This window comes from Osmerus eperlanus, chromosome 7 (genome assembly GCF_963692335.1).
Source record: "Osmerus eperlanus chromosome 7, fOsmEpe2.1, whole genome shotgun sequence".
In the NCBI taxonomy this organism is placed as follows: Eukaryota; Metazoa; Chordata; class Actinopteri; order Osmeriformes; family Osmeridae; genus Osmerus; species Osmerus eperlanus.
The window spans coordinates 19,601,159-19,622,726 of record NC_085024.1 but is presented as its reverse complement, the minus strand read 5'-3'; the positions used below and the strand labels follow the sequence as shown (position 1 = coordinate 19,622,726).

The following is a 21,568-nucleotide window of genomic DNA, read 5'->3' as shown; positions in this document are numbered from 1 at the left end:
TTTCTTTTTTGGAACTTTTTTTCAGAAATATTTTTTCAACCTCTCGAAAACTTTTTTCACACACAACACAAAAAAGCTTTTTTCAAAACTTTTTTTTCTTGTTACCTTCTTCCTTGCTCCATGGTAGCTTCGTAGACTAGCTAAGGTTTGTTGTGCGTGATTTTACAATTTATGAATACAGGTGTTTCTGTTAATGCAACCATTTATTTGAATTTCAATCATAATATTTAATACAAATTGAAACAAAATGCTCCAAAAAGAGAATGTTAAAAGCGGCTAATAAGGCATTTATAATAGCAGTTAATCCAAAAAATCTAAGGATGTCAATGAGTATAATCATCATGAATAATAATAAAGCATTAAGGACAATACAACTGTATATACGATGCACAACTTCACTCTAGTCCATTAGCCTAGGGCATTAGTCAAAGGTAACAGGTTATCTGTTGCAGGTCCATTAGCCTAGGGCATTAGTCAAAGGTAACAGGTTATCTGTTGCAGGTCCATTAGCCTAGGGCATTAGTCAAAGGTAACAGGTTATCTGTTGTCCATTAGTCAAAAGTAACAGGTTATCTGTTGCAGGTCAGTGATCCATGCCGTGAGGTGGCGGGGCACACGCATCAGTGAGTCAGCAGAAACAGGAGAGTCAGTAGCAGCAGCACAGGGGAAGACGCCACACCAGGAGAGAAGCCAAAGATACTGTGGAGGGAAGGGACAATTATGACTTCAATAAAACGTATAGCCTTTGGGTTTCTATGTATTTGTTTTTGTTTAAAAAACTTATTTTTTTACTTTGTATAAATGTACCACATTCCTTTTGTACAGTTTTATCATTTACCCCTTAATGTCATACTTTCTAATGTGTTGCTTCAATATTGTATCGTTTTCACATAATACTTCAGATACAATTAACCTGAACTAGTTGTACCTGGTATCTTCCTCAGTTGTTGTTGGGGGCAGAGCGGTCTCAATGGTTGTTGGGGGCAGAGCGGTCTTAATGGTTGTTGGGGGCAGAGTGGTCTTAATGGTTGTTGGGGGCAGAGCGGTCTTAATGGTTGTAGGGGGCAGAGCGGTCTTAATGGTTGTAGGGGGCAGAGTGGTGGTGTTAATGAACCTGCAACAAAGGTTCAAATTTATATTTCAGAACTCTTATACAAGGAAAATAACAGATTTAAGTGTAGCTACACTCAGAATACGGTATTACTTTCAAAACAGCTTTATTTCAAGTGTATTTCATACCGTGTGGCACATGTACCCTCGTCCAGGTCCTGTGGTGTCTGGCTGCTAAACGTCACAGGTGGGAGTGTAGGGCACGGAAGAGAATTGTTCTGGAGGAGAGGGGAGATGTCTGGTGGCAAAGAAAATAAATAAGTCAAACAACGTTGAATGAGTAGCTACTGTATCATCAAGTCAAACCACCACAGACAATAATACAACAAAGGGCATTAAAGCAAATATCCCTCTTAAATCAGTGACATTTTGTCTGTTTGATACCTGTGTAGGATTCAGAGGTTTGGTTTAAGTATGCTAAACAACAATAATATTATTATGCATCTTTCAACAACCTCATAATATGGAAACAGGAGTGAGTAACAGTGAGTAAACAGCTTTATTTGAGTGCTAAACATCTTTTTACACACTGCAGCAAACATGATTAACATGCGTGTTGTAGCACATGTATGTACTTATGTATGCATGTAAGTATGTATGCATGGCATGTATTTCCATGTAAGTGGAATACAATACCTTGGAAGGATGCAAGGATGATGGCATCGCCGCCCTTGAGGAAGTTTTGGGTTTTCATGTCAATCAGCCTGCTGAAGAATGCTCTTCCAAACAGACTGTTTCCATAGAACTGCTCATTGTTCTCGTCAGTGTAAAGTGTTCCAACCTTACGTGGGTTGTCCCATACGAAGGTTGCTGTGAATAGTGGGGAATTGAACTTTTCTTTATTTTATTTTAACACTGTGATATATTGTACTCTACATGGCCATTTGATAAATCAGATTAGATTAGTAATTGTTGAAAAGTATTATTATTATGGTTTGTTGATGGATTATGATAGTGTTGTGACAGTAATTATCCAAGCTCACCATTAACCCCCTCAGTCTCTGTAGGGTCAGTGGTGAGGCTAAACCTATTGGACATCTGCAGCTGGATCTGAGGGTTCTGGTCCAGAGCCTGGAAGGTCACCTGCCTCCAGGGACAAGGCCACTGGAGCTGGTCGTCATGCTGACCAGACACCAGTCGGACAGCTGTGCCAAAATAACTCCTGGATAATATAACCACTATCTGGTACGCATATCCTTCACTAGAGTACAGTCGAGGGCTGTACAGAAAAGTGCCAAGGCTGCTAGTTGTTAGACGGTTCTCAAAGTTCCTGATCTGCCAGGTCAGATGGGGACACTCGGTCTCTGACAGGTTGATGTCGTCGATGGCGAAGCCTCCGGTAGAACTTCCTGCTCCTTTACGCACCTCAAACTCCACCTGGAAGCTTTTGGTGGCGTTCAGAGGCACGTGGTGCAGCTGCCAGTGGTTAGAGGCTGGACCTGAGAGAGACAGAGAGGACAACACATGTTACGATCTGAGAGAGGTGTGTAAGATTGAACTTAGTCTTGGTGTTTATCACGTCTAACCCGCCCCACCCCCACCTCCTCTCCCCAAACACCCCCACCTGTGATCTGTCCCATGAGGCGCAGCGTTCCTCTGGAGTCACTCTCATCCTGGTATTCTCGGATCCAGATGTTGAGCTGGTCTGACTGGTTCCCACTGTGGTAGTAGTAAAACTGCAGACACTGGACATTGCACAGCCTACTGGGAGTCATCCTCCTGCTCTCCAGCCAGGCCGAGTCCCCCTCCTGCCCTGAAGCTGTGCTGGAGTACATGAACAATCCAGTCCCTCGAGGAAAAGTTGAAAATAGATAGAAGTATATTTATTCATAGATTCAGCATGCCCGCTTTAAAGGTATGAAGACGTACAATTATATTGACTATGATAAATATTATTCATTCATTAATTGTTGCGTGCTAGAATTTTGACACACAGTCTCAAATGATTTCCATGTTTTACCATTCATGCTGGTACCCAGGTTGGTGTGGTCACTAGAAGGACCCCCAACAGCGCTCGCCACTCTATTCCAGTTGTTCTCCACAATCCTGGAACAGCGTCTCACCCCACACATACCCTCCTCCGAGAAACTGCAGTATTCCATAAACGCAACACTTTTATCTAGAAGGAGGCGATACACAAGGCAGTGACTGATTAGCCAAGTTTGGGATGATCCTAAAATCTGGAACATTTATTTCGCAAGGACATACAAAAAATTATGTTAATCAGCAGCCTCTGTTGTAGGCCTACTCACTGCAGCTGTAGAGTCTGTTTATCTTCAGGACGTCGTTGGGGCTCATTTCCAGGCGTTGGCCAATCACATCCTGGAACTCGGACTGAAGAGTGATGATGGTGGATCCGTTGCCGTTGGTAAAGAAATCTTTGCCATAGTGCATCACTGAGTTGTAGTCATATAGAGTATCTAGGTTGGTGGTGTCATTGACCGTTGATTTGGCAAAATTCCTTTCGTAACCTGTCATCATCAAATCACAAAACCCACTCACAAAATATGTACCTCACACAAAATATATACCTCAAATAATGAACCGTTCAAAGACATCACTTGGAATTCAAATTGTGCACCATTACCTAATCATACCTTTTAATATGTTTTCCCAGACAATCCGCACGTAATCATCTCTGTCATATCTGGCTTGCTCATGATAGAAGCCAAGCGCGTGCATGAACTCATGCTCCACTACTGACATATCGTCACAACCATTTCCAATAGATAACACTTGTCCGTTGGCGATTACTCTACCTATATACGAGAAACATCTACAAAAGAATAGTCATAGACAAACACGTTTTTGTATGTAGTCTACAGCGTGATATCCCTAACATAATAAATTAAGCATTCTTATGACTTACAAACACATGGAACAGCAACAATAGGCCTATTATATCTGTCTGACAATGTAAAAGCTTCTATCTTAGATAAACAAAATATCTGACAACAGCAATCCGATGGAAAACTCTTGTTAATATATCCATCTTGGATAATATTTTGTACATCTGTGGAATTATGTGCAAGAATTGTACACATATATCTATCCTACAATTGGCTTATTTTCTGATCAAATCATCAAAATGTATTATCCGCATAATTAAAGATTGACATACCCGCCTAACTTCTGAACAGTTATGTAGTACAGCTCAGAGGTCCTTGGCTTGAAGTTAATGCACGTCTTCAGTCTGAACTGGTCTAAAGCTCGTAGGATAACTCCTTTGGCATTCATGTCTTCAAGAAAAGTCAAAAGTAATAATGAGCACATTGAGTACACTGACCCAGCAATACATTATTAAGAGTGACCTTTACCTAGACTGTTGTCAAGAACGTAGGGAACTGGAGATGTCCATAGCTGGTCAGTATTCAGTATGGCGTTCCTTTGGTTGGGATTCAGCTGGATCATAAGGAGAAAACAGATACTTTGACTAAGAGTGTGGTAGCATGGTGTTCAGATCCCTCTTCAAAATCTTAAGATTAGAATAACATTGTATACAATACAAACTCTCACTTCTAGTATATCTCCACCCGTTAGTCCCAGGTCTAAAAGAACAATGGAGAAATGGTCAACAATGTTGGGACACTCGACATTCAAAACAAGGCATTTTGTAAAGTACTGTTGTAAAATGGTGATAGTAGTAAACAATACTGCACCCCAACACAACTTTACCTTTATTTATTTCAGAGATGTCATTATTTTCTTCAATTTCTTTAAAAAGAAGGAGAGAAGTGTGAATGTGATTTTTAAAAATAATCCTCTATTGGCCATTCGTATTTTAATCCAGCCTCACAGTATAACAGCATACTAAATATAGAATAATATTTTTTTCAATGTCAATGTCAACAATTAAGACCTTACCCTTGATCCTGGGTTCCGGCTTAGGAGAAAGTGTATACTTTTTTTAAATGTTGAAGTAGAGAAAGCGAATGATAGATTTAATTCATATTTTGAAATAAATAAACAACAGTTGCAATAAACAACAATAACAAGGAAGAATTCAGGTAAAACTCTTACCAGACTCAGTGTTTGTGAGACAGCTAAGCTCACCACAAGAAAAGTTGCGAAATACATCATCTTGAGGTGTTCTTGAGACATTCAGTCATGCTAATTACAACAAACAGAGATTTTCTAAACCATGAGGTTGCAAATCGATAATTTAATAAAAAGCTAGAATTAAAATGTCATTGAATCTATTCCTTAACCTATAGATATAGTAAGAGAGAAGTCCCTCAGAACAAGTAAACAAGAAGAAGAAATCTCTTAATCTTACATGAAAAAACAGTTGTTGACAGGGTGTAACTCCTCATCAACTGAGCTTAGGTTTTGAATGTTCAATGGCTTGTTTCTTGTTTTGACTTAAGAAAATGCATGAACTGGTTTTCAAACCACATTCTAAAATTAGATCATTTCTCGACAGTCAGTTGAATTAGACAGGACCTGTTTGTGTCAAAGACAGTTAGGCGATGAGTGATGTCCTGTCTGGCAATCTACCTGTCTGACGTCTACCTGTCTGACTTCTACAGTGTTAAACGACTATGGATCTGCACTCGGAGGCAGTTTGAAGCACAAGTTAAAAAAAAATTTTTTTGACTTTACACAAAGACACATTAATTCTGTCATTAAATATCTCAATCTGGTACTAATAATACTTTTAACTGATAGTTCACCTTAATATATTACATAATTAATAACATTACATGTAATGCATTGATTTGTAAAGACAGGCATTAGGATCATGAAAAACATAATTTTTAAAAATCCTAATATGTAATCCTCCTGAGAGATAAACACAGATTTGAAAGGCTATGATGTTTTATTCAATTAAAATTAAAATTACATTTTATGAAGTCCAGGAATTTAAGAACAAGTCTGTCAAAAATAAAACATAAATCACATAAAAAGGGAGGCTTTGCATGATATCTGACTCAATATTTTTTTTAAAGACATCTCTGTAATACCTATAGGGATGACATAGCTAATTTCTCTTCTCATATTCATGGTCTTAGAGCATTGGACACGGAGTATTACCACAGTGGTTCATAATGACAAATAACATTTACCAATGCACATTTTTATCATAGTATCTTAAATTTACATTTTAGCAGATGCTCTTATCCAGAGCGACTTACAGTAAGTACAGGGACATTCCCCCCGAGGCAAGTAGGGTGAAGTGCCTTGCCCAAGGACACAACGTCATTTTGCACGGCCAGGAATCAAACTGGCAACCTTGTGATTAATAGGCGGATTCCCTAACCGCTCAGCCATCTGACCTCAACATCTTTGTATACACGCAAGATCTGGATGAACATGGCTGTGACAGTGACATGCAGAGTGGACACACCTTGTGTTGTTGGAGAGGAAAACAATAGAACAGACCAGAGAAAACTTGTCTGGCAACATATCAGAGTGTATGGTACAATCTGTTTTTATAGACAAAATCTTTTGGCCATTAGTCAAAGGTAACAGGTTATCTGTTGCAGGTCAGCGATCCATGCCGTGAGGTGGCGGGGCACACGCATCAGTGAGTCAGCAGAAACAGGAGAGTCAGTAGCAGCAGCACAGGGGAAGACGCCACACCAGGAGAGAAGCCAAAGATACTGTGGAGGGAAGGGACAATTATGACTTCAATAAAACGTATAGCCTTTGGGTTTCTATGTATTTGTTTTTGTTTAAAAAACTTATTTTTTTACTTTGTATAAATGTACCACATTCCTTTTGTACAGTTTTATCATTTACCCCTTAATGTCATACTTTCTAATGTGTTGCTTCAATATTGTATTGTTTTCACAAAATGCTTCAGATACAATTAACCTGAACAAGGTGTACCTGTTATCTTCCTCAGTTGTTGTAGGGGGCAGAGCGGTCTCAATGGTTGTTGGGGGCAGAGCGGTCTCAATGGTTGTTGGGGGCAGAGCGGTCTCAATGGTTGTTGGGGGCAGAGCGGTTGTTGTAGGGGGAAGAGTGGTTGTTGTAGGGGGCAGAGTTGTTGTAGGGGGCAGAGTTGTTGTTGTAGGGGGCAGAGTTGTTGTTGTGGGGGGCAGAGTGGTTGTTGTAGGGGGCAGAGTTGTTGTTGTGGGGGGCAGAGTTGTTGTTGTAGGGGGCAGAGTGGTCTCTATGGTTGTTGGGGCCAGAGTGGTTGTTGTGGGGGACAGAGTGGTTGTTGTACGGGGCAGAGTTGTTGTTGTAGGGGGCAGAGTTGTTGTTGTGGGGGGCAGAGTGGTTGTTGTAGGGGGCAGAGTGGTTGTTGTGGGGGGCAGAGTAGTTGTTGTAGGGGGCAGAGTGGTTGTTGTGGGGGCCAGAGTTGTTGTTGTAGGGGGCAGAGTGGTTGTTGTAGGGGGCAGAGTGGTTGTTGTAGGGGGCAAAGTGGTTGTTGTGGGGGGCAGAGTGGTTGTTGTAGGGGGCAGAGTGGTTGTTGTGGGGGGCAGAGTGGTTGTTGTAGGGGGCAGAGTAGTTGTTGTAGGGGGCAGAGTGGTTGTTGTAGGGGGCAGAGTGGTTGTTGTGGGGGCCAGAGTAGTTGTTGTAGGGGGCAGAGTTGTTGTTGTAGGGGGCAGAGTTGTTGTTGTGGGGGGCAGAGTGGTTGTTGTAGGGGGCAGAGTTGTTGTTGTGGGGGGCAGAGTTGTTGTTGTAGGGGGCAGAGTGGTCTCTATGGTTGTTGGGGCCAGAGTGGTTATTGTGGGGGGCAGAGTGGTTGTTGTAGGGGGCAGAGTTGTTGTTGTAGGGGGCAGAGTGGTTGTTGTGGGGGGCAGAGTGGTTGTTGTAGGGGGCAGAGTGGTTGTTGTGGGGGGCAGAGTAGTTGTTGTAGGGGGCAGAGTGGTTGTTGTGGGGGCCAGAGTAGTTGTTGTAGGGGGCAGAGTTGTTGTTGTAGGGGGCAGAGTGGTTGTTGTAGGGGGCAGAGTGGTTGTTGTAGGGGGCAAAGTGGTTGTTGTGGGGGGCAGAGTGGTTGTTGTAGGGGGCAGAGTGGTTGTTGTGGGGGGCAGAGTGGTTGTTGTAGGGGGCAGAGTGGTTGTTGTGGGGGGCAGAGTGGTTGTTGTGGGGGCCGGCGTGGTTGTTGTAGGGGGCAGAGTGGTTGTTGTAGGGGGCAGAGTTGTTGTTGTAGGGGGCAGAGTGGTTGTTGTGGGGGGCAGAGTGGTTGTTGTGGGGGCCGGCGTGGTTGTTGTAGGGGGCAGAGTGGTTGTTGTAGGGGGCAGAGTTGTTGTTGTAGGGGGCAGAGTGGTTGTTGTGGGGGGCAGAGTGGTTGTTGTAGGGGGCAGAGTGGTTGTTGTAGGGGGCAGAGTGGTTGTTGTAGGGGGCAGAGTTGTTGTTGTGGGGGGCAGAGTGGTTGTTGTAGGGGGCAGAGTGGTTGTTGTGGGGGGCAGAGTGGTCTCTATGGTTGTTGGGGCCAGAGTGGTTGTTGTGGGGGGCAGAGTGGTTGTTGTGGGGGGCAGAGTGGTCTCTATGGTTGTTGGGGCCAGAGTGGTTGTTGTGGGGGGCAGAGTGGTTGTTGTAGGGGGCAGAGTTGTTGTTGTAGGGGGCAGAGTTGTTGTTGTGGGGGGCAGAGTGGTTGTTGTGGGGGGCAGAGTAGTTGTTGTAGGGGGCAGAGTGGTTGTTGTGGGGGCCAGAGTAGTTGTTGTAGGGGGCAGAGTTGTTGTTGTAGGGGGCAGAGTGGTTGTTGTAGGGGGCAGAGTGGTTGTTGTAGGGGGCAAAGTGGTTGTTGTGGGGGGCAGAGTGGTTGTTGTAGGGGGCAGAGTGGTTGTTGTGGGGGGCAGAGTGGTTGTTGTAGGGGGCAGAGTGGTTGTTGTGGGGGGCAGAGTGGTTGTTGTGGGGGCCGGCGTGGTTGTTGTAGGGGGCAGAGTGGTTGTTGTAGGGGGCAGAGTTGTTGTTGTAGGGGGCAGAGTGGTTGTTGTGGGGGGCAGAGTGGTTGTTGTAGGGGGCAGAGTGGTTGTTGTAGGGGGCAGAGTGGTTGTTGTAGGGGGCAGAGTGGTTGTTGTGGGGGGCAGAGTGGTTGTTGTAGGGGGCAGAGTGGTTGTTGTGGGGGGCAGAGTGGTTGTTGTAGGGGGCAGAGTGGTTGTTGTGGGGGGCAGAGTGGTTGTTGTGGGGGCCGGCGTGGTTGTTGTAGGGGGCAGAGTGGTTGTTGTAGGGGGCAGAGTTGTTGTTGTAGGGGGCAGAGTGGTTGTTGTAGGGGGCAGAGTGGTTGTTGTAGGGGGCAGAGTGGTTGTTGTAGGGGCCAGCGTGGTTGTTGTAGGGGGCAGAGTGGTTGTTGTAGGGGGCAGAGTGGTTGTTGTAGGGGGCAGAGCTGTTGTTGTAGGGGGCAGAGTGGTTGTTGTGGGGGGCAGAGTGGTTGTTGTGGGGGCCAGCGTGGTTGTTGTAGGGGGCAGAGTGGTTGTTGTAGGGGGCAGAGTGGTTGTTGTAGGGGGCAGAGTGGTTGTTGTGGGGGCCAGCGTGGTTGTTGTAGGGGGCAGAGTGGTTGTTGTAGGGGGCAGAGTGGTTGTTGTAGGGGGCAGAGCTGTTGTTGTAGGGGGCAGAGTGGTTGTTGTGGGGGGCAGAGTGGTTGTTGTGGGGGCCAGCGTGGTTGTTGTAGGGGGCAGAGTGGTTGTTGTAGGGGGCAGAGTGGTTGTTGTAGGGGGCAGAGCTGTTGTTGTAGGGGGCAGAGTGGTTGTTGTAGGGGGCAGAGTGGTTGTTGTGGGGGCCAGCGTGGTTGTTGTAGGGGGCAGAGTGGTTGTTGTAGGGGGCAGAGCTGTTGTTGTAGGGGGCAGAGTGGTTGTTGTGGGGGGCAGAGTGGTTGTTGTGGGGGCCAGCGTGGTTGTTGTAGGGGGCAGAGTGGTTGTTGTAGGGGGCAGAGTGGTTGTTGTAGGGGGCAGAGCTGTTGTTGTAGGGGGCAGAGTGGTCTCAATGGTTGTTGTAGGGGGCAGAGTGGTCTCAATGGTTGTTGTTTGGGGCAGAGTGGTCTCAATGGTTGTTTTAGGGGGAAAAGTGGTTGTCCTAGGGGGCAGAGTGGTTGTTGTGGGGGGCAGAGTAGTTGTTGTAGGGGGCAGAGTGGTTGTTGTAGGGGGCAGAGTGGTTGTTGTGGGGGACAGAGTGGTTGTTGTAGGGGGCAGAGTGGTTGTTGTGGGGGACAGAGTGGTTGTTGTGGGGGGCAGAGTGGTGGTGGTAATGAACCTGCAACAAAGGTTCAAATTTATATTTCAGAACTCTTATACAAGGAAAATAACAGATTTAAGTGTAGCTACACTCAGAATACGGTATTACTTTCAAAACAGCTTTATTTCAAGTGTATTTCATACCGTGTGGCACATGTACCCTCGTCCAGGTCCTGTGGTGTCTGGCTGCTAAACGTCACAGGTGGGAGTGTAGGGCACGGAAGAGAATTGTTCTGGAGGAGAGGGGAGATGTCTGGTGGCAAAGAAAATAAATAAGTCAAACAACGTTGAATGAGTAGCTACTGTATCATCAAGTCAAACCACCACAGACAATAATACAACAAAGGGCATTAAAGCAAATATCCCTCTTAAATCAGTGACATTTTGTCTGTTTGATACCTGTGTAGGATTCAGAGGTTTGGTTTAAGTATGCTAAACAACAATAATATTATTATGCATCTTTCAACAACCTCATAATATGGAAACAGGAGTGAGTAACAGTGAGTAAACAGCTTTATTTGAGTGCTAAACATCTTTTTACACACTGCAGCAAACATGATTAACATGCGTGTTGTAGCACATGTATGTACTTATGTATGCATGTAAGTATGTATGCATGGCATGTATTTCCATGTAAGTGGAATACAATACCTTGGAAGGATGCAAGGATGATGGCATCGCCGCCCTTGAGGAAGTTTTGGGTTTTCATGTCAATCAGCCTGCTGAAGAATGCTCTTCCAAACAGACTGTTTCCATAGAACTGCTCATTGTTCTCGTCAGTGTAAAGTGTTCCAACCTTACGTGGGTTGTCCCATACGAAGGTTGCTGTGAATAGTGGGGAATTGAACTTTTCTTTATTTTATTTTAACACTGATATATTGTACTCTACATGGCCATTTGATAAATCAGATTAGATTAGTAATTGTTGAAAAGTATTATTATTATGGTTTGTTGATGGATTATGATAGTGTTGTGACAGTAATTATCCAAGCTCACCATTAACCCCCTCAGTCTCTGTAGGGTCAGTGGTGAGGCTAAACCTTTTGGACATCTGCAGCTGGATCTGAGGGTTCTGGTCCAGAGCCTGGAAGGTCACCTGCCTCCAGGGACAAGGCCACTGGAGCTGGTCGTCATGCTGACCAGACACCAGTCGGACAGCTGTGCCAAAATAACTCCTGGATAATCGAACCACTATCTGGTACGCATATCCTTCACTAGAGTACAGTCGAGGGCTGTACAGAAAAGTGCCAAAGTTGCTAGTTGTTAGACGGTTCTCAAAGTTCCTGATCTGCCAGGTCAGATGGGGACACTCGGTCTCTGAGAGGTTGATGTCGTCGATGGCGAAGCCTCCGGTAGAACTTCCTGCTCCTTTACGCACCTCAAACTCCACCTGGAAGCTTTTGGTGGCTTTCAGAGGCACGTGGTGCAGCTGCCAGTGGTTAGAGGCTGGACCTGAGAGAGACAGAGAGGACAACACATGTTACGATCTGAGAGAGGTGTGTAAGATTGAACTTAGTCTTGGTGTTTATCACGTCTAACCCGCCCCACCCCCACCTCCTCTCCCCAAACACCCCCACCTGTGATCTGTCCCATGAGGCGCAGCATTCCTCTGGAGTCACTCTCATCCTGGTATTCTCGGATCCAGATGTTGAGCTGGTCTAACTGGTTCCCACTGTGGTAGTAGTAAAACTGCAGACACTGGACATTGCACAGCCTACTGGGAGTCATCCTCCTGCTCTCCAGCCAGGCCGAGTCCCCCTCCTGCCCTGAAGCTGTGCTGGAGTACATGAACAATCCAGTCCCTCGAGGAAAAGTTGAAAATAGATAGAAGTATATTTATTCATAGATTTAGCATGCCCGCTTTAAAGGTATGAAGACGTACAATTATATTGACTATGATAAATATTATTCATTCATTAATTGTTGCGTGCTAGAATTTTGACACACAGTCTCAAATGATTTCCATGTTTTACCATTCATGCTGGTACCCAGGTTGGTGTGGTCACTAGAAGGACCCCCAACAGCGCTCGCCACTCTATTCCAGTTGTTCTCCACAATCCTGGAACAGCGGTTCACCCCACACATACCCTCCTCCGAGAAACTGCAGTATTCCATAAACGCAACACTTTTATCTAGAAGGAGGCGATACACAAGGCAGTGACTGATTAGCCAAGTTTGGGATGATCCTAAAATCTGGAACATTTATTTCGCAAGGACATACAAAAAATGATGTTAATCAGCAGCCTCTGTTGTAGGCCTACTCACTGCAGCTGTAGAGTCTGTTTATCTTCAGGACGTCGTTGGGGCTCATTTCCAGGCGTTGGCCAATCACATCCTGGAACTCGGACTGAAGAGTGATGATGGTGGATCCGTTGCCGTTGGTAAAGAAATCTTTGCCATAGTGCATCACTGAGTTGTAGTCATATAGAGTATCTAGGTTGGTGGTGTCATTGACCGTTGATTTGGCAAAATTCCTTTCGTAACCTGTCATCATCAAATCACAAAACCCACTCACAAAATATGTACCTCACACAAAATATATACCTCAAATAATGAACCGTTCAAAGACATCACTTGGAATTCAAATTGTGCACAATTACCTAATCATACCTTTTAATATGTTTTCCCAGACAATCCGCACGTAATCATCTCTGTCATATCTGGCTTGCTCATGATAGAAGCCAAGCGCGTGCATGAACTCATGCTCCACTACTGACATATCGTCACAACCATTTCCAATAGATAACACTTGTCCGTTGGCGATTACTCTACCTAAATACGAGAAACATCTAACAAAAAAACTTTTAGTCACGACCCTCTCGAATTGATTGTATTCATTCAACTTTGGCCGAGTGGTTCACTCTAAGGATTAGTGTATACAGAGCCATGCATATGTAGATACAATCCTAAAGTAGAGTCTGGAGCGTTGAATACAAATGTAAAAAGAGCATTCCAATGGCACGATCATCTCTTGTACAGTTGTGAATATTGGACAGTGTTTTGATCATTACTGTGGAATTATGTGAGGGGGGATAAGTGCAGCTTAGTGGTTTGAGTATTTAACTACAGATCAAGAGGTTGCAGCTTCCAATCACCCCCTTGGAAGGCTATAAGTGAATATAAGTGTCTGCTAAATGAAAATGTTATGAAATGTAAACATTCTATACTGTTTATGTCAAAGTACTAGACTAACTTCCCCGGTCAACCAATGTTTTTACACATACACCTACAAAAATAATTCTGTTCTGTAATTGTATAGTTTACAGGGTAATATCTTCCAAATTGGCCTCCATTAGGTAATTAATTGCTAGGTAATCAATGTTCCACATACCCGCCTAACTTCTGAACAGTTATGTAATACAGCTCAGAGGTCCTTGGCTTGAAGTCAATGCATGTCTTCAGTCTGAACTGCTCAAACGCTCGTAGGATAACTCCTTTGGCGTTCATGTCTTCAAGAAAATCCAAAGTAATTACAAGCAGTCATCAAAGGAAGAACAGAAAAACAAATGGACATCTTACAAGCGAGTACACTGACCCAGCAATACATTACTAAGAGTGACCTTTACCTAGACTGTTGTCGAAAACGTAGGGAACTGGAGATGTCCATAGCTGGTCAGTATTCAGTATGGCGTTCCTTTGGTTGGGATTCAGCTGGATCAAAAGGAGAAAACAGATACTTTGACTAAGAGTGTGGTAGCATGGTGTTCAGATCCCTCTTCAAAATCTTAAGATTAGAATAACATTGTATACAATGCAAACTCGCACTTCTAGTATATCTCCATCCGTTAGTCCCAGATCTAAAAGAATAATGGATAAAAGGTCAACAATGTTGGCACAATAGGCCATTATGTGAAGATGTGTTGTAATATGTTAAGTAAATACTATACTGCTATGCTAATATGACCGCAATTCAACTTTACCTTTATTTATGTCAGTGATGCTCTTGTCTTCTTCAATGTCTTTAAAAAACATAAAGAGACTATTATTTAAAGTCTGTGAAACAATAGAAGAAGACTTACACATTACAGGACATGTAAGATATTAAAATGCTGAATCAGCATGAAGGTATCATGACAGTGCAGCTGCAGGACTTACTGTATTTATTAGGCAATAACCAACATCAACGTGAATTGTAATCAGAAATATTTGCATGGAATATTGTATATGTTTCCTGGGTTGTTTTGTTTTATGTCAACACTGCACACATTCTTGTTGATTATCCCTCACATTGATGGTTTCATCCATACACACAGTATAATTGCAGACTAAAAGTATTTTTCTTTTCCCCTAAACATCAATGTTAACCACTAACTTACCCTTGATCCTGGGTTTTATCTTAAGAAAAGGACAATATATACATGATTAGTGTTCAGGTTAAAACGTGGTTATTAATATACTCAAAAAATTGTTACATTGACAAATTGACAAAAAACTCTTACCAGACTCAATGTTTGTGAGACAGTTAAGCTCACTATAAGAAATGTAGTGAAATACATAATCTTGAGGTGCTCCTGAGAGGTAATCAAGAGATTTTAAAAGCTATGACGTTTTAATTCAATTAAAATTCTATTTTACGAAGTGCAGGAATTTAAAAACAAGTCTGTCAAAAATAAAACTCTTACGTTAGGGACCATTACTGACTGGTTATGACTCCTCATCAACTGAATTTAGGTTTTGAATCAGAAAGTACTTATAAAGCAGTAGAAGTTCATATTTCTCTTTCAGACATAAAGGAAATACCTAAGCAGGTTTTCAAGTCACAAAGGACTGGTGTTGAAAGTGTGGATTTTTCAAGCCCTTTCCTCCTGACATGTTCCTTTGTCTACAGTAACACAACTCATCTTCTGTTACATGTCCTGTCTGCAGGTGTCTTGGTTCCAATTGACTTAAGCCATTCAATGCCTTTTGAAATAATACAAGAGGCGTGCAAATTCTCAGCCGTGCAAAATGAAGTTGTGTCCTTGGGCAAGGCACTTCGCCCTACTTGCCTCGGGGGAATGTCCCTGTACTTGTTGTAAGTCGCTCTGGATAAGAGCGTCTGCTAAAATGTAATGTAAATGTAAAAGCCATGTGTGTGTCAGTGATGCTGAATCACTGACACACATATGAAACGACCCCTGAAAATGTGCATTTTACAAATCAAATGGCTTCTAATGGAGACATGCATGTATATCATGCACTACACATGTTACAAAACAAAATTTTCGGCTATGAATACTCAATATTTTATTTTAAAAGACATCTCTGTAATACCTGTATGGATTAAAGATCCCTAAAGATTAATTACTTGATCTTAATTGCTTAATTAAGAGCATTGGACATATTACTACACTGGTTTAAAATGACAAATTAAATATAGTACCAGTGCTAATTATAAATGACAGTATATTTGTACACACACTTTTGACATTTCTATTGGGGGATTTGGATGCAGTTTATTAGTCAAGATCTGGATGAACATGGCTGTGACAGTGACATGCAGAGTGGACACACCTTGTGTTGTTGGAGAGGAAAACATAAGGACAGACACAATACTTATTCCTAATTTATTATCAGACAGTTGTCCATGAGTCTCAGAGACAGGAATATCATATACTGAATAAATATAGTTATTGACAAATAAAAGAGAGTTGAAAAGAAGATTAAACATTCGAATAACATTCGAATAGTGACGGTCAAGTTCTAACTTGACTGTCACACAAAATTGATAAATCTTTGTTTTAGAAGATGGCAGTTTGTCAAGCCTCTATCGTTTTCACGTGTGGAGAGGATTCCTTCGCAAACATCATTATGATCATTCTGTGCTGGCATTTCAAAAACGGTTCATTATCATCAGCATGGAACAGATATTGGCCGGGTTTCCCAGATTCGTTAAGAAGCTCTTAACGCTAAGAGCTTCTTAAGAGCGTTCTAACGCTCTAGAACGCTCTTAGAACGCTCCTAAGAAGCTCTTAGCGTTAAGAGCTTCTTAACAAATCTGGGAAACCCGGCCATTGTCTTACTGCGAAAACTTGTCTAGAAAACATGTCTTGTGATTGCATAAATTCATGTCACAAATATATTTTATTTCCATTTTATTTCCTTGCACTTTCTTAAACAAAATCTCACAACATTTTCTCTGAGAACTCTTAATAGATTTTTTAAAAGGTTTTAAGTGACCATTAAACTACTCTTATGCTGTTTATAGATGATTATATAGGTCTTAAAAACAAAACAAAAAAAACATTTTAAAATAAAATGATACTGATCCAGGGTTTTAAAAGTATAAAAAACACAATTAACTATAAAATCTTCACTTAACCATGTTCCCAATCTTGACCTTTCAACTTCAATTAAACATATCGCCAACACAATCTCATCAAATTCTTAATAATATCACGTTTATTATAACGTCAGCATTTTCTTATACATGATTCACAACGAGGAACATTTTGTCCATTCCAAATATATTTGCTAATGTTAAGTTCTTCAGATGTCTCATGACCCTGAGTTCAGCAGGTTTTTCCAGCTTTTCTGTATCTGCACAATTATGTGTAGACATGGAATGCATCTGCAGTGATCGCATCAGTGACATTTCTGTGAGAACAATTGTCATGGAGAGACCCTATCTTGTCTGAGCGTGACAAGCATGTGACTTCTGACCAACCAAACCTCAGTTTCCACATCATGAAGCTGTCTGTTTGCTAGTCCTACACAGTTCTAGAGCCCTCTAATGATTCTCATCAAGAGGTTTCAGAACAAATCCAGTCACTAAAAAGAATTGCCGACTGATGCTTCACTTCATTCCATGACTAACATGATTGTCCATGATTTCACAACAACCCTTTGGAAGATTTGTGATCTAACATGTTCATGTCTATGAAGCAAAGACAGTAAAACACCAGATTTGACATTACACTGTAATATACCTCAAACTCTCATATAGCTCAAACAAAGAAAACAAAAGCCAGTGTTTTATCCCTGGCTGCATGTGTTCTGAGTTTCTCTGTGGTCTCAGAACATGGGTCAGCAGGGTAGTAGCAAGGCCATAAGGAAAACCAGAAGGAGAAGTACGACATCTGTGAATAAACTATAAACAAGTACTGGTAAGATTATGGGATAGTGTATAGTAATTTACAAATTAACCATTCATTAAAATCCAAAAAACTGTGAAATTCAAAAGTATACGTATGATTTTGTGTGGGTGGTGAGAGATTGAGAACTAGATTACGAAAACTGCAAAAATATTGTTACATAACACAGCATGAATCTGGACAGTGGTTATTTATTGGTGTTTAAAATGGCCTTGTCCAATAAATATTTTCATAATTTGTTTGACAAAATTGGTTTCCGGGTTTACTGTAAGAATAATGTTGTTATCAACTCCCACATTAAAACCAGACAGGAGACATACCTGGCTGCAGATGATGTTACTGCCTGAGTCCCAGTGATGCCTCTGTCAAACAGGTGAAATTGTTGGTGAGCTCTCTCAATGTGTCAACCTATAAATGTATGTCTTGTCTTCAAACCTAAATATTTCACTGTACATAGTCGATTTATGCATTTGTGTGTGCCATGTGTGGATTTTACATGCATGGTCTGATAGCTTCTTACAATTGTCTACTTAGAGTGACTATTGTCGTTTAGAAATAGTTTTGTAGTCGACTCACACATTTCTAGAGTCAAACAGCAACAAGCAAGAGAGCAAACATACCTGGTTATAGATGATGTTACTGTTATAGATGAGGTTACTGCCTCAGTAGCTGATGTTGTTGATGATGATGCAGTCCTGCCCCTGTCAAAAAGGGGACATTGTTGCTGAACATCTTAACTGTGTGTCAACTTCTAAACGTGTGTCTTGTCTTTAAAACCTACAGTGTACATTTGTATGTCTAATGTGTGGTTCTCTTATGCCTGAGCCTAATAGCTTTTTACAATAGTCTGCTTATAGTGGCTACTGTACATATCCTGTCTGTATGTTCAATTTGGGTCTGTTGTGTCTTAATGTCTGGTCTTGTAACAGTTAACATGTATAGGTTTCTCACAGTTGGTTCAAGCACATCTCTTCATCTGCTCTGTCACTCTGTGAGAAATGACGGAAGTCAGTCTTCAGGCGAGGATTGGGAAGATCTGACCGGTTCATATGAAGACTTGATATATCTGGTATACAAAACGTGTCAGCCACATGTTATTTATAGTTCACCACAGTGAAGCTAACTCAGTCCCAGTCCAAAGGTGTATTTTCAAGATGAGTACCGTGGTTTGGATCTAAACAGTAAAGAAACTGTGTACATGACCGTGTTATAAATCAACTTACCTGCTGGATTACACAGAAAACCTGCCGTTAAAGGTTATTGATTCATAAGGATAGCAGAGTGACATGTAATATGTGACAATTTAACTTGTCCAGACAGCACAAAAGACAAAGAAATTAGTCAGTCACTACTCCTTCACCATGGAAACATACAGGGGACGTAAACTGAAAGGATGGTTTATGACAAATCCCGCTCAACATTTTGGAGCATGCTCAGATGTAGATGCCTACCATCAAAGCTTAGTAGAAAGAAGACATCGCCCCCCTTCATAAAGCTTCCTGACCAGAGTGCATTGTAAGACAGGACGTTACGATAGCCAAGGTTAGGACCGGCGTAGTAAAAGGAGTCAGTGCTGGAGTCAACAAGCTGAAATCCAAACATTTGGGGTTTGTCCCAGTAAAACAATGTATTGCCTTTGCCTGGATGTTATGTTGGAGAAGAGAAGGGAAACATTTGCGTTAATATACAATACGGGCAAATACTTATTTCAAAAGAGCAACATACAAGTTTGGTATTGTTTCAAGCACTCAGAACAACATTAATACTTGATTGATTTTCCAGTGTCTTGTGTGTGTTCAACCAACTGTGAAGCCGGACACATCTTTTGTACATACTGGTAGTAAAAGTGCGTTCGGGGTCAGTGGTGATGCTAATCTGCTTGGACATGCGCTGTTGGATCTGAGGGTTCTGGTCCAGGACCTGGACAGTCATCTGCCTCCAAGGACAAGGCCACTGGAGCTGGTCGTCATAGGGACCGGACACCAGGTGGAAGAAGAGCCCAAAGTATTCGGAGTTGAGTTGTACGAACAACTGGATCCCGTAGCCCTCCGCAGAGTAGAACCTGGGACTCTTCAGAATCGTGCCCACCTCACTGGTTGTCAGGACGTGATCGAAGTTTGGTATTTGCCACAGGTGATGGGGACACTCGGTCTCTGACAGGTTGATGTCGTCGATGGAGAAACCTCCAGTAGAGATTCCGGCTCCTTTGCGCACCTCAAACTCCACCTGGAAGGTTCCGTGGGCGTTCAGAGGCACGTGGTGCAGCTGCCAGCGGTTCGATGGTGGACCTGGGAGAGTAGCAAGGTTTGGAGAGAGGGAAAGATAGAAAGAGAGGTCGGTTAGGATCAAGAGAGACCGAGAGGAATGACGAAAGAAACCAAATCGCAAAACCATTTGAACTTAGCAGGACTTCAAAGACATTCAACATTATCCTCACCTGTGATCTGGCCCATGAGGTGGATGGTTTCATTTGGACCATCTCTGTATTCCCTAATCCAGATGTTGAGCAGGTCTTGGGTGCCCCCGCTGTGAAAGTAGTAGAACTGTAGACACTGGAATGACCTGACAGGCATCATAGTCCTGCTCTGCATCTTGGCTCCCTCTCCCTCTCTGACCAAAGCCGTGCTGTAGTGCATGAAAAAGCCGACGCTATCTGCAAAAATAAGTCAGGGTTATAACTCAGTATTAATGTGTAATATGTCTTTATAAAACAAATTGACTCACCATTTTGATGGATTGAGGTCTTGTTTTCAAGAACAGGGTTTGTCTCTGTAAAACATATAAAGTAAAATCCATAGTTTGGCAGAGAAAGGGCCGGATCATTTTGTCGGATCAAATTATTTAGTAAATAACTGACCCATCCAATAGGTTGTGCTGTTATCCATAACATTTGGAGCAGCATTTGTGAGATACAAAATCAAAGCAAGAGAGGAAGTATAATACAAATATACATATATATGATAAAATAATACTTACTGTTGTAGAGAGAAGAGTTGTATCCAGGCATGGCTATTCTGGCTGCAAAGGACAGTACTTTAATATGAGGCACCACAGAAGGATAAAAATGGTCCAAGTATTTGTATACATTTTGTCTTGCTAACCTACCCTCTAGCGCCCCCTGATGGGTGTGATCTGAAACAGGCCCACCCTGGGCACTGCTAACCCTCTCCCAGCTGGCATTGCCCCTGGCACAAAGGGTCATGCTACACATACTGTCAAAACTGCAGGACTCCATGAAGGTAACTGAAGATTCTTCATGATGAAAAAAAGAGCACTACTCACAAATCAGCCAACACACCAGGGGATACAAGGTGAATGGTGACCAAGGTAAACTGCCAAGGCACTCCAAGCACACCACAATTCTCCATTGTTTAAAACTCTATGAGATACACTTCTGCAATGCCCATATAGTATATTCGTATTTTTATGACCTAATGACACTAACATTACCGTGTACAGCAGTAATTTTACTGATTAAATATAAATATTTAACTTAGCCTACTGCAATTATAAAGCAGGTTTATCTTCAGGACGTCGTTGGGGCTCATTTCCAGGCGTTGGCCAATCACATCCTGGAACTCGGACTGAAGAGTGATGATGGTGGATCCGTTGCCGTTGTTAAAGGCATCTTTGCCGTAGTGCATCACTGAGTTGTAGTCATATAGAGTTCCCAGGGTGGTGGTTTGACTTGCACTTTGTTTGTCAAAATTGTGCTGCCTTTCTGAATAGTGAGATGTTTGAATGTTTTTTAGTTATTGCAAGAAATATAACCGTTTCTTCCTCGCTTGAAGTGAAACACTGAATTCTAGAACTGAAAAGAATAGACACCTTTTTCAATGTGGTCCCAGATGATAGACACATAGTCATCTCTGTCGTATCTGGACTGCTCGTGCCATAATCCCAGAGCATGGAGGAACTCATGCTCCACAGTGGCATGCTGGTCGCACCACTGACCAATCGACAGGGTTTGGCTGCCGCATCGTTGATTACCAACGTAGGAATAACATCTTAGGAAAACCAAACAAAGTCATCAGGAAGGGAGGGAGACAGAATATACCAAACTTATTTGACAGGTACTGGCATCCTACCCCTCGTTCTTGACCATGGAGATGTAGTTGGGCTCAGTGTCGCGAGGCTTGAAGTCCACGCATGTTCTCAGGCGAATCTGCTCCATGGCTCGTAGGATCACTCCTTTTGCATTGACATCTATCCATACAATAACACAATAACACATCTTTGCGCTGGGAAAGATGAATTACAAAC

At 42.6% G+C, this 21,568-nt stretch overlaps 3 protein-coding genes and 2 long non-coding RNA genes across 8 annotated transcripts; all 5 read right to left on the bottom strand.

The window, feature by feature from the left end:
- Positions 1–184: 184 nt before the first annotated feature.
- Positions 185–5,413, bottom strand: LOC134023464 (meprin A subunit beta-like). Of its 4 annotated transcripts, none has more exons than XM_062465612.1 (16): positions 5,387–5,413; positions 5,131–5,220; positions 4,975–5,011; positions 4,786–4,824; positions 4,621–4,658; positions 4,428–4,512; positions 4,232–4,349; positions 3,708–3,886; positions 3,363–3,581; positions 3,071–3,229; positions 2,675–2,899; positions 2,094–2,549; positions 1,747–1,920; positions 1,240–1,348; positions 929–1,114; positions 185–699 (listed from the first exon to the last, which is right to left on the bottom strand). In XM_062465612.1, exons 2-16 carry the CDS (start codon positions 5,209–5,211, stop codon positions 621–623), a joined length of 2,184 nt encoding a protein of 727 aa, XP_062321596.1. In that variant the 5' UTR covers positions 5,212–5,220; positions 5,387–5,413; the 3' UTR covers positions 185–620. The 4 variants fall into 4 exon arrangements, with proteins under 4 accessions (XP_062321596.1, XP_062321598.1, XP_062321597.1 ...); XM_062465614.1 differs by having other exon boundaries at positions 4,975–4,993; positions 5,387–5,405; XM_062465613.1 differs by lacking the exon at positions 5,387–5,413 and having other exon boundaries at positions 4,627–4,658; positions 5,131–5,380.
- A 1,115-nt stretch (positions 5,414–6,528) lies between these two features.
- On the bottom strand, positions 6,529–14,009 carry LOC134023466 (meprin A subunit beta-like). The gene is made up of 15 exons (XM_062465618.1): positions 13,998–14,009; positions 13,799–13,883; positions 13,564–13,681; positions 12,843–13,021; positions 12,498–12,716; positions 12,206–12,364; positions 11,810–12,034; positions 11,229–11,684; positions 10,884–11,057; positions 10,377–10,485; positions 10,239–10,251; positions 10,129–10,154; positions 9,966–10,014; positions 6,943–7,046; positions 6,529–6,713 (listed from the first exon to the last, which is right to left on the bottom strand). Exons 3-15 carry the CDS (start codon positions 13,677–13,679, stop codon positions 6,635–6,637), a joined length of 1,908 nt encoding a protein of 635 aa, XP_062321602.1. The 5' UTR covers positions 13,680–13,681; positions 13,799–13,883; positions 13,998–14,009; the 3' UTR covers positions 6,529–6,634.
- A 2,351-nt stretch (positions 14,010–16,360) lies between these two features.
- LOC134023522 (uncharacterized) lies at positions 16,361–18,939 on the bottom strand. Its single transcript, XR_009930780.1, has 5 exons — positions 18,757–18,939; positions 18,257–18,371; positions 17,926–18,006; positions 17,626–17,667; positions 16,361–17,301 (listed from the first exon to the last, which is right to left on the bottom strand). It is a non-coding gene; the product is annotated as an uncharacterized LOC134023522 (long non-coding RNA).
- Positions 18,940–19,045: 106 nt separating this feature from the next.
- On the bottom strand, positions 19,046–21,539 carry LOC134023857 (meprin A subunit beta-like). Its single transcript, XM_062466216.1, has 5 exons — positions 21,394–21,539; positions 21,134–21,312; positions 20,808–21,026; positions 19,743–19,958; positions 19,046–19,593 (listed from the first exon to the last, which is right to left on the bottom strand). The coding sequence occupies exons 1-5, from the start codon at positions 21,537–21,539 to the stop codon at positions 19,046–19,048; spliced, it is 1,308 nt and encodes a 435-aa protein (XP_062322200.1).
- On the bottom strand, positions 20,030–20,549 carry LOC134023523 (uncharacterized). Its single transcript, XR_009930781.1, has 3 exons — positions 20,411–20,549; positions 20,282–20,323; positions 20,030–20,074 (listed from the first exon to the last, which is right to left on the bottom strand). It is a non-coding gene; the product is annotated as an uncharacterized LOC134023523 (long non-coding RNA).
- Positions 21,540–21,568: the final 29 nt, after the last annotated feature.